This window comes from Watersipora subatra, chromosome 9, assembly GCF_963576615.1.
Source record: "Watersipora subatra chromosome 9, tzWatSuba1.1, whole genome shotgun sequence".
Classification (NCBI taxonomy): Eukaryota; Metazoa; Bryozoa; class Gymnolaemata; order Cheilostomatida; family Watersiporidae; genus Watersipora; species Watersipora subatra.
Window position 1 is genome coordinate 56,246,635 of NC_088716.1, and position 12,298 is coordinate 56,258,932.

General features: G+C 37.6%; 1 protein-coding gene across 1 annotated transcript; it reads right to left on the reverse strand.

Moving 5' to 3' along the window:
* Positions 1–1,817: 1,817 nt before the first annotated feature.
* Positions 1,818–11,991, reverse strand: LOC137405255 (uncharacterized; the record flags this gene model as incomplete). The annotated part of the gene is made up of 7 exons (XM_068091483.1): positions 1,818–2,445; positions 4,631–4,713; positions 4,815–4,997; positions 8,840–8,880; positions 9,671–9,919; positions 11,670–11,819; positions 11,917–11,991. Coding segments are annotated over 7 exons (1,155 nt in total), but the record flags the coding sequence as incomplete, so codon positions are not given.
* Positions 11,992–12,298: the final 307 nt, after the last annotated feature.

A 12,298-nucleotide genomic window follows, 5' to 3' on the forward strand; every position in this document is an offset into this window, starting at 1 on the left:
GGGAGAGAAATAGGGAGAGAAAGGGAGGGAGAGAGATAGAGAGAGGGAGTGAGAGAGAGGGAGAGAGAGGGAAAGAGAGGGAGAGAGAGGGAGGAAGAGAGGAAGACTGGAAGAGAGGAAGACTGGGAGAGGGATACAAAGAAGATATTTTCATTATTTATCCTATAAGATATGGGATTTGAAATCTGAGAGCTTATTGAGTAATTTGAAAAGGTGCTGTCTGGTAATAAATTTCAATAGTTTCAAGACATATTATTTTAGCGCATAAAAACAGCATCAACAGTCGTAAATCACTTTGTACATATGTTGTGAGGCAATATAACCATTACTCATGGCACAGTTTAAACTCTGGTAAGTCTACGATCAGGCAATATCTTGCTAAGTGTCTCTCTTACCTGTATGTTTTGATGATGAATCAGCAAAAAACAGCGAGACCAGAATTTCTTCTTATCTCTTACATGTACATTGAAGAGAAGAGAGAAAAAGAAAGATGGAAGAGAGAGATATTTACATTGAAGTAACCAAAGTAGATTGTCAAAAGGTAATTTGGCTGGTATGACCCACCATCAAAATATTTCAGAGAAAAAATGTGATGGAGATTGTAGTAAAAATATCAGAAAATCTTATTTACTCTAATAAAAGCTTTTGATAAAAAAGCTATGACTATGCTTGCATAGAGTAATTACATAATTCATGGATATGCTTGTTTGTATAATGATGTTATCACGTCATTACATCATTTTATTATGCGCTTACTCATACGGATATTCCTGCTGATTGTATCAGCAAAATTGTCACTATAACTAATGTAATCATGTTGCCTTTGCAGATATATACACCGGTATGTATCTGTATATACATACGTACATATCTTTACATACCGTTTAGTATATATATATCTATTGAAATTTATTATAATAAGGACTAAACTAGAGTGCTCAACATGGAATGGAACTGTATAGATAAATAGTGATTTAAATAGAGTACTTGCATATTTAGTCAGATCGTTGAGATCTACAGCTTGAGGACTGCGAAAGCACGAAACTGCTAGTAGCTGACAAAGATAAGTACTCCAACTAATTCTCTACTAGTGTATATTTACGCATATATAAAAATAAATATGTATATATATAAAATACATACTGTATTGAAATTCATCATACTTAGAACTAAAATCACAGTGCTCAACATAGGATGGAGCAGTATAAATTAGAAAATTAAATAGTTTACTTATCTTTTTTTCAGCTGAAAAGATAAGAAAACTACTTAATTTTCTAAAAATGTATATACATATATATAGTATATACCGTATGCAGTATATATCAATATAGTATCAGTATATACTATATATGCTCATATATAGTAAATATATACTAGATAGGCCTATAGCATGTATATAGTATATATGGAGTATATATTTAGTATATATAGTACATTATATATGTAATAATAAAATGATTAAGGGAAAATACTTAGCTAGAGATCACTACAAATTTGTTTCACAGAACTGCACCCTTCAGATGACCTGAAGGGTGCAGTTCTGTGAAACATATTTCTAGTGATCTTTAGCTAAGTATTTTTCTTCTTACTTACAAGTTTAGATGAGTTAATGAATCAAAGATCATACAGAAAGGTAATACAGAAAGGTTGAGTTGGATCACAACATTGTAAAATGTAGATAATCACGCAAACAACAACAAAGTCTCCGGGAAGGGACGGAATCTCCTTAACTGTTGTATTAAACAATGATCCTCATACAAAGGCATTACAGATATATATTTGTAAAAATAGATCTAAAACATGTCAGATGAGGTCAAACAAATGGAATGATATGATAGATAGAGGACCGGGTCCTGGTGCTAGTGTCGTGACGGGCAAAACCAAAAACAGCCCAAGCACTTTATATACATAAAAACTACTCAGTAACATAGAAACATATTCCATATCTGTCGGAAAAAAAGACTAATTTAACTACAGTGACTATAACACTTGCTCAAATGTGGCAGCAGGTGCTCCGGGATGCCAAAGTACAACCTACATCAGCACTTTGACATACTGCAACCGGTAAATTCTAGCAACAACACTCCTGTAGCATGGATTCAAGGTGCTGCTTATAGCCATTTGACAGCTGGTCAGCACCATGAAGCATTTGTCTGAGACTATACTCTTTGCTGCTCGCAGGTAGGCTTTGCTCGGTGCACGTCCAAGTATTTTGGGCTATGTAAGCCACTGCTGGTATGCAGTATTGAGCTATGTTGTACTGAGCTGGGTCACTAGAGTTGCACATCCACACTGGTACTATCATTCTAACATAGTGCTCAGGATAACCATGGTGCGCATCAACTAGGATCAATTCATTATGGGAGAGTGTGTAGACGGCCCCTTCTGTTGATGAGTAAGGATTTGCTTCTATGTTAGCAAAAGTTCCCGCTTCAGCATCTAAACCTATAAGCAAAACAACGAAGTTGTTTTGCTCTTTGCCAATCAGACAACTTATAAAATAGCTCATCTTGAAAGTTTGGCCTCAAAATGCTGAAGCATTGATATATAAACCTGAATCTTTTAAACAGAGAGTCAGCCTTTGTGACATATGTCTAACACTAAACCTGGAAATCCTAGCACAAGGTGGCAAAAACTATTTTAAAAATCATATGTATATTTAGAATTACAGTTACTCTATATAAAAAACTACATTAATGCCCTGGTAAATAAAAAAGTTTTTGCACAGAAAATTAATTTTTAATCAACATAGACATCATTTACCATTTTAAATTTTAAATGAAGGCGTTTATTTAATTCTGTGTGTGCTCTAAGTTTGATTAAGTTTATGCTATATATGCTTGATGTTTATAACATTTTGGGAAAGTCTAAGCCCATAATTTTATTCTAGTATTTACGCGTAAAGCCTAGCTGATGAGTGAAACGTGCGCATTTTAACCAATCTCCATTAAATATTGGCAGTTGTAATAATTATGTCCAAAATTATTCCCTAGTATCGCAAGGTAGCTGCGTGGTGTTGTGGTTAGCACGCCTGTCTGCAAAACCAGAGCATCCAATTTCAATTCCAGCGCAAAGCGACTTTTTTGTGCATATTTTATCGCTATAACTGGACAAACGAGAGACAAACCAACAAACACTTAGACATATATATAGATGAATTGTACCTAAAAAATTGGAAAGACAACTCCAGATTCTTATGAGTAACTAAAGTGCACCTATGAACTTTTAGCTACTTATTTAGAAAACACTTCGGAAAATTAGGTTAATTCAAGGACCAGCAACTGTCTTCTTTTATTATCCAATGTGGTTTTTAATTCATTCAGGTTTCACTAGACGGCAGCTAAAGTTGAGCTATGCAGTCAGCTTATTTTGATCAACATTTTGGGAGTTGTGTTGACGCCCACTGACCTTAGCTGAAGAGCAATAAATACAAAATAGTAAAATGTTAAAAAGTTTGAAAAATATTGGTAAAATTAAAGAATTAAAAAGCATAAACTTCTTTGTAATCAAGAAGAAGTAAAGTCGGATTAAACCGCAAAAAACGATGACAAGGTAGCTGCTTCCTTGTGTAAAACTATGTTTAAAATGATGGCTGTAAAGTTAATTTTACAGTCATTTCCTCTCACTATCAGTGAAGCAGTGAAAATGTTTTACAAATGGTTGAGCACCCTTTTAGACACTCGTGCGGGTTAATATTTCTTTCACACCGCAAATATGAACTAAACTTGGAGGCACTACTAAAATATATTATATGAATAAATATACTAAAAGTTATTCTTTTTTATATATTCCATGCAACAGCCTTCTGCGGCAACATTTACTTCTACATTCTGTAGCATGTAGAACTGCTTGAGGAATGTCTAATCAAAGTTAAATAGTGGAGGAGCTATTCTATGAAACAGAAACTTCATTGCATATCTACTACATTACCTTAACACTTGATAGCATAGCTATTACATCACTTTAACACTTGATAGCAAGGTTATTACATCACCTCAACATTTGACAGCATAGCTATTACATCACCTCAACACTTGACAGCATATCTATTACATCACCTCAACACTTGACAGCATATCTATTACATCACCTCAACACTTGATAGCATAGCTATTACATCACCTTAACACTTGATAGCAAGGCTATTACATCACCTCAACACTTGATAGCATAGCTATTACATCACCTCAACACTTGATAGCAAGGCTATTACATCACCTCAACACTTGATAGCATAGCTAATACATCACCTCAACACTTGACAGCATAGCTATTACATCACCTCAACACTTGATAGCATAGCTAATACATCACCTCAACACTTGACAGCAAAGCTATTACATCACCCGAACATCAAGTTTTTTTCAAATTAGTCATTAAGAGTTTAAACAAGCAAATTAATTAAAAACAGAAAGCATAGGCAGTGAGGCTCTGGTTACACTTTCAAAACTCAACAACTTGGTCTTCACTATGCATGAGGTTCTGGCATGAGGTCAAAGTAGAGGGCACTTGTCAATTCTAAACATCCTTTCCTACTGCAAACTGTTCAATAGACAGAGGCAACATCAAACAGCTAAATTACACCTCTACTCTCTAAAATCATTACTTTTAGGCAGCAAGAGACACTCACCTTGTTTGTTGAAGATCAGTTGAAAACCAAATAGTAAACCCCAACGTTTGTCAGTCACAGCTCGGCTAATCAGAGTAGAGAATCTACAAAAAGAGGTTTCTCATAGATGGCGTGAAATTGCTTTTCCATAGTACACTAGCTGACCCAAAATGGCCACACCGTGGCACACAACAGCCACTCTCACCTTTGTGCATTTAGGTCAGCGTCGTATGCAAAGTAGAATACATGTCCTTCGGGAGCGACAGCGTTGATTCTGAAACAAGCTGGAGCAACTTTCGCTATAGGCTCTACTGCTCCCACTGGCTGTCGGACTGTGACCGGCTTTGAGCGACCCTCGACAGCTTTGGGTAGCTCCTCTGCAGTAGCACTACAATGATCAAACAGCCAGCATAATGTCAGTTACAGTGAAGTGGCTCTATTTGGTTCATAAACATTGTATTGCCATAATTAGATGAGCTGCCAGATCTATCCACATTAGAACTGCACTACGTCATTGTACTACAGTACGCAGTCATTTTGCAGTGCATTACAAGCCAAGGTAAGTACTGTACTGTTTGTTTTACATGTATTGAGCCTCCAAAAAGTTCATGCAAATTACATGAACCTTCCTTACATGACAACTTTCTAATGCGCACAAGACATTTGCTATTACTGCAATTGCGCTTCTACCACAAACTGCCCGCTATGCTTTACTACGCATTTACTTCCATGATGCACCCCCTGAAAGCTAATAGTAAAAGTACGTAATGCAATTATACTGCATACTGTATGGCTGTCACATGCTTGCTAATGCTACTGCACTTCTAATGCAACTACAGAGATATCCAGGCAAAAACTTGCCACAAATGTAATGCATTTTACTGCTGGGCATCAGTGAGCACTTATCAATGAGCAGTTATGATTTTTTTGAAATAGTCACAATCTTGGTATCGCTACATGAACTGAAGGACAGGGTGCATCTGTACATCATTAAATGTAGGCTATTCGAGAGGCAGCGAAAAAGAACTAAACCAGATATCTGTCGATTCAAAAACCACAAATCTACCTCGCTATCTCATCTCGCTCTTTCACAACTATACTCATGTAAGATTTGGGGCCAAAACGGTATGACTAGCTGATACATGTATTCAAGTTGGTGAATACACAAATCATGACCTATTCAGAAGTATCTCTACTCTTAGTTAAACCTGATTCAGGTTATTGTGATACTCATATAACTGATACCCAAATAAATCTGCAACTTTTACGAACCCAAATTTTCAACAAGCGTTTTACATTGCAACGACTTATAAAAACTATGGCACTTGATAGATTTTAGCGCTAATGACGTTTTACTACACACATTTTCAATCATATAATGTTTTGCAATTCGACTCGATATAGCCAGAATCTATGTAATAAGAGGTTTGCATTATATGCATTATTATTATTATATGCATTATATTGCATTATTATGGGAGTGTCTCCTGCACAGCAGATACAGTGGATACTGATAGTAGTTGGATATTAACTAAGGACTGATTACATAATGTTAGCAGCCAAGCGGATTGCTAATTAAAGATTGTTTTCAATTATAAGATCTGATGTTGTCCAACAAAAACATTGACCAATATGGGGCTCAAACCCATAACATTCAGCGTATAAGCCTGGCGCTCTAACCAACTGAGCTAATCGACCACTCTCAAGGCTATGTTATCTCTTTTCAAACTTGTATGATATTGTTGACATACATTAATATCTGCGCTAATGTAATATACATTCAGATAAACTTCTACATGACAGATAACTCATGTCATAAAAATGTAGAGCAATTGTGGGAACAGTACAGAACCTCAAAGGCATAACTGACACAGACTAGCTACATTAGGAGTACACAGCAAATATAACTGTGTAGCAACCGTATAGCAACCGTATAGCAACCGTATGGCAACCGTATAGCAACTGTATAGCAACTGTATAACAACGGTGTGGCAACCGTGTAGCAACCGTATAGCAACCGTATAGCAACCGTATAGCAAACATGTAGCAACCGTATAGCAACCGTATAGCAACCGTATGGCAACCGTATAGCAACCGTATGGCAACCGTATAGCAACTGTATAGCAACCGTATAGCAACCGTGTAGCAACCGTGTAGCAACCGTATAGCAACCGTATAGCAACCGTATAGCAACCGTATAGCAACCGTATAGCAACCGTATAGCAACCGTATAGCAAACATGTAGCAACCGTATAGCAACCGTATAGCAACCGTATAGCAACCGTATGGCAACCGTATAGCAACTGTATAGCAACTGTATAGCAACTGTATAGCAACGGTGTAGCAACCGTATAGCAACCGTATAGCAACCGTATAGCAACCGTATAGCAACCGTATAGCAAACATGTAGCAACCGTATAGCAACCGTATAGCAACCGTATGGCAACCATATAGCAACTGTATAGCAACGGTGTAGCAACCGTGTAGCAACGGTGTAGCAACCGTATAGCAACCGTATAGCAACCGTATAGCAACCGTATAGCAACCGTATAGCAACTGTATAGCAAACATGTAGCAACCATATAGCAACCGTATAGCAACTGTATAGCAACCGTATAGCAACCGTATGGCAACCGTATAGCAACCGTATAGCAACCGTATAGCAACCGTATAGCAACCGTGTAGCAACCGTATGGCAACCGTATAGCAACCGCATAGCAACCGTATGGCAACTGTATAGCAACCTTATGGCAACCGTATAGCAACCGTATAGCAACCGTATAGCAAACATGTAGCAACCGTATAGCAACCGTATAGCAACCGTATGGCAACCGTATAGCAACCGTATGGCAACCGTATAGCAACTGTATAGCAACTGTATAGCAACCGTATAGCAACCGTGTAGCAACCGTGTAGCAACCGTATAGCAACCGTATAGCAACCGTATAGCAACCGTATAGCAACCGTATAGCAACCGTATAGCAAACATGTAGCAACCGTATAGCAACCGTATAGCAACCGTATAGCAACCGTATGGCAACCGTATAGCAACTGTATAGCAACTGTATAGCAACTGTATAGCAACGGTGTAGCAACCGTATAGCAACCGTATAGCAACCGTATAGCAACCGTATAGCAAACATGTAGCAACCGTATAGCAACCGTATAGCAACCGTATGGCAACCGTATAGCAACTGTATAGCAACGGTGTAGCAACCGTGTAGCAACGGTGTAGCAACCGTATAGCAACCGTATAGCAACCGTATAGCAACCGTATAGCAACCGTATAGCAACTGTATAGCAAACATGTAGCAACCATATAGCAACCGTATAGCAACTGTATAGCAACCGTATAGCAACCGTATGGCAACCGTATAGCAACCGTATAGCAACCGTATAGCAACCGTATAGCAACCGTGTAGCAACCGTATGGCAACCGTATAGCAACCGCATAGCAACCGTATGGCAACTGTATAGCAACCATATGGCAACCGTATAGCAACCGTATAGCAACCGTATGGCAACTGTATAGCAACCATATAGCAACTCTGCACAACTTCTATAACAGACAGAATATAAAGTATTTTTTCTGGTCAACCAAAGAAACCATATTCAGTCAAACCCTATTGAAAATGTAATATGTTGGAGCACATACTCTTATAAGGATACATTGTAATTTCCTTAAGTTGATTCATAGCTCTAAAAATAAATATAAATAATTAAATAATTAATTATAGCAGTAGAATAAATCGAATAAATAAAATTATAAAAACCAAGGGCAAACGACTAAATTGTTTGTAGAAAAAATCAATCAAGTTTCAATTATTAAAAAGTGATCTTTTTGTCACTTTACCTTGAGCACTTGCAAACTAAAGTTTACACTTGGTAATGTGGGAGTTTGATGGTAGAGTGAGTAATGAAATTACACAACGTAACTTAAATGCCCACTATTATATTGCACTATATTATATACTATCTCAAACTAACTTAATTTTTAATTTCTAATTATTTTTGTTTGATTTTTAATTTTCACTACCTTTTTCACTTACTCCTACGGCACTGCAGTGTCTTATAAATCTGGAGAAGTAATACATTAGAATTGTTTCACAGGTCAAAACAAATCTGTATGCAGATATGACTGTAAGTTGAGGTTTCACACGTTGCTTAGTATTGCATAGTGTAAGTGCTCAATAAACCTTCATCGATACATGTAAAACACACAACACTCACCTTGACCTTTTAAAAGCATTCTCTGTATCTTCAGTGTAAGTCTAAAAACAATTAAAATAAACAAAGTTGTTAAAAGGAAATTGATTTTCATCATTTTCATTGATTTAATATTTTTTAATCACGAAAATGAACAATCCGTTTTGTTGACATCAATACTTACCTTCTTTTTGTAATAGACAACTGAAGAGGTGACATACGTAAGATCTGTTACACATTGCATACATTCATTAGTGAGACATGTTGAAGGACAACATAGATGCAGATAACACAAGTATAAGACAAGCTTATGCATCACTACAGAAGATTAGATGTTCATTCCAGAACAACAACTATTTATAGACTAGAATAGAAGAAGCAAACAGAAGTGATTCACATGGGAAGAATGAAAAATCATATGCGTGAAAGCAACTAGGCACTAATATTGCAGATGTGTTCCTTTACAAAGTATATAGGCTACCAACTCATAAGAAATTGAACAGAAATAAATCATAGTAACTTTAAATGTCTCTGCACTACATGGCTAAAATAAAAAAGGAATGAAATTGGATTAAATCATCTTTGCGGATTATCTGCTATGTTCTTGATAACCCTTCATTCACAGGTCTCGCTGGCTTACATTTATTCAGAATGAGTGAGAGTTGAGAAACTGGGGACAATGATCAAGTCAGTTAACCTACTCAATATTACTGCTGAGCATTTGCCTCTCGACTAGGTAGACTTTCAAACAGCCCATTTACTTTACGTTACCTGATAGACACACTAAAACCAGAGTTTGTTCCAAAGTACACAAAGTGTAATATAGTGAGTTGGCTGTTAAGGGTTAAGCTATACCTTGCTCTCTCCTGGCACAAGGTCAACAAATGTCTCAAAGAAAGATTTTCCATCATCTATTGGTTCCCAGTCACTGAATACTGAACCCGAGTCATCCGGGGTGAAGCACTCAGAGACCGGAGTAAGAGAGCCCCCAGAGAACCCCAAGCAAGGTGTGGAAGGAGGGTTCACAGGGACACACTCAACAGAATCAGTATCAAGGCAAGAAAGATCAGGGCCGGGTACATGCAATGTACACGTAGCTTCTTGCTGTAAAATAGCAAATCATAGAAAGCATGCAGATAGCAGAAATAATAATTGCAAGAACTGGAACGTGCATGGTGGAATCAAACAACATCTCACGCCATTGTAAGTGTTTCTGGAACAACATTGAACCAGCTCAATAACCTACAGAAATTTTCGACCAGCACCAGGTTTAAGCCATACATTGTTCATGCATTAACCACACATGACTCTCCTGCCATCCGCCTGCCATCCGCCTGCCATCCGCCTGCCATCCGCCTGCCATCCGCCTGCCATCCGCCTGCCATCCGCCTGCCATCCGCCTGCCATCCGCCTGCCATCCGCCTGCCATCCGCCTGCCATCCGCCTGCCATCCGCCTGCCATCCGCCTGCCATCCGCCTGCCATCCGCCTGCCATCCGCCTGCCATCCGCCTGCCATCCGCCTGCCATCCGCCTGCCATCCGCCTGCCATCCGCCTGCCATCCGCCTGTCATACACTTATCATACACCTGTCATACACCTGTCATACACCTGTCATACACCTTTCATACGCCTGTCATACACCTGTCATACACCTGTCATACACCTGTCACATTTCTGCTTGTCATACACCTGTCTATACTTCTGTCATATACCTCTCTATACCCCTTTCATATACCTGTCATACATTACCCATACTTTATTCACTTACCATTTTCCTACCATATAACTATTGTAATATCTGTCATAGACCGGACACACACTTGTCCTACTTCACCTTTACTTTGTATACTAAAGATTTACCTGTCATAATTTGTCACACATACGTGATTCCAACTCACCTACTAACTAATTATATCTGTTGTAGTACTACTGCTTATCCTAATATATATTTGATCACATTGTTTCTGATTCTCACTTCTCATGCCTCTGATTACTATAGATCTAAACTATAGTCAAACCTTGACTCATGATTACCTTGCCATATAAATTTTTATACGCTTGATACAAAATTGAAGCAAATATATGCCTTGAAATATTAAGTAATTTCTACCATATGACAGTTAAGACCTTTCAATAGGTTACAGTTCAGTTGTAAAAACTATAAACAAAATGTTAATCAATTTAATTGAATTATATCTACAATAAGTTAAAGTAACTTACGTTGCACCTTCCTATCACTCACTCTATCAAACCTATGAATCGCCAACCTTACATCTCCAGTCATATTTTTCAAAGGCCAAAAAGTAACAAGAAATGTTTTTTTTGCTGATTTCTTTTTCATTAATTCATTTTTACATATAATTGAAGTTTTTCAATTTGTTTTTATGTAGTTTCATTTAATGCATTTTCAATGCCATTTGCCATTATTTGAAGTATTTATTATTACTTTTTGAGCTCTAGACAGAATTCAACAAAATACAATATACTTTTATAAGAATAGATGTTCGAACATACAACTGTTTCAACATGAGAAGCTTACTTTGGAAAGGCTGAACTTTTTTTGCAAGGTTTCACTGTATGTTAAAACAGACTGGAATCAGGCTGTGAATACCTCACACATAATTTTGACAACAAGCCTAATAGGCATTTCCTTCTAACTCAACAATATCTTTTTTCTTTTACTCTACACGCAAGAAAGTTCATCTTTATTGTATGAGTCAAATCTTTGATAAATATATTAAGAAGAAGGTAAATGTATACCATAAGTGCAGAAGAGAACAGTGTGAAAAAATGTGAAAACCTTTTGAAAACTTGTTTATACGAGCTGGTGAAAGGGCTTGACTCTTCACTGACCTTGGAAGGTTTAGGAGGACAGATCTCTCTGAAAAGGGTCTTGGTGGTCAAGTATTCACTGATCTCTCCATGTATACCATATGGAGAGTTCCTAGCAGCCAGTTCCCTTTGAATGCTATCTAGGGAAGTAGGGGCTTCCTTAGCATGCTCCTATAATAGAGAATGCTTACAATAAACAAACCAACCTTTTCTAATTACAGTTAGCTGAGGCTTCAAAACAGCCCAGATTCCATCATCATGCACGTACCTGTGTGTTAGTAGAGGACTGTCTCTCACAAGGAAAAGCATCTACTAATGGCTCTTTAACAGGAACTAAGTCTAACTTGGGTTCACTGTATACTGCCGGAGCGAGGTTATTGAAAGCATAAAAGTTGTCCTCTGTTGAATCAAAATAGTGAAGCTTTTCCACCTCATCAAATGTCACTTCCTGCAAATGTAAAAAGATTAATGTATCAGTGTTTAGAAATCCCAGGCAACTTACAAAGAACATCAGTTACTCCGTTACAATTCTCACCTTATTAAGTACCTCTACAGATCTAGGTGAGCTGATTGGCTGATCCCAGTCACATGCCACATCTAGGTCATTAAGACTGTATGAGTGCCTGAGCATCCTCCGAGCATCCTTTATC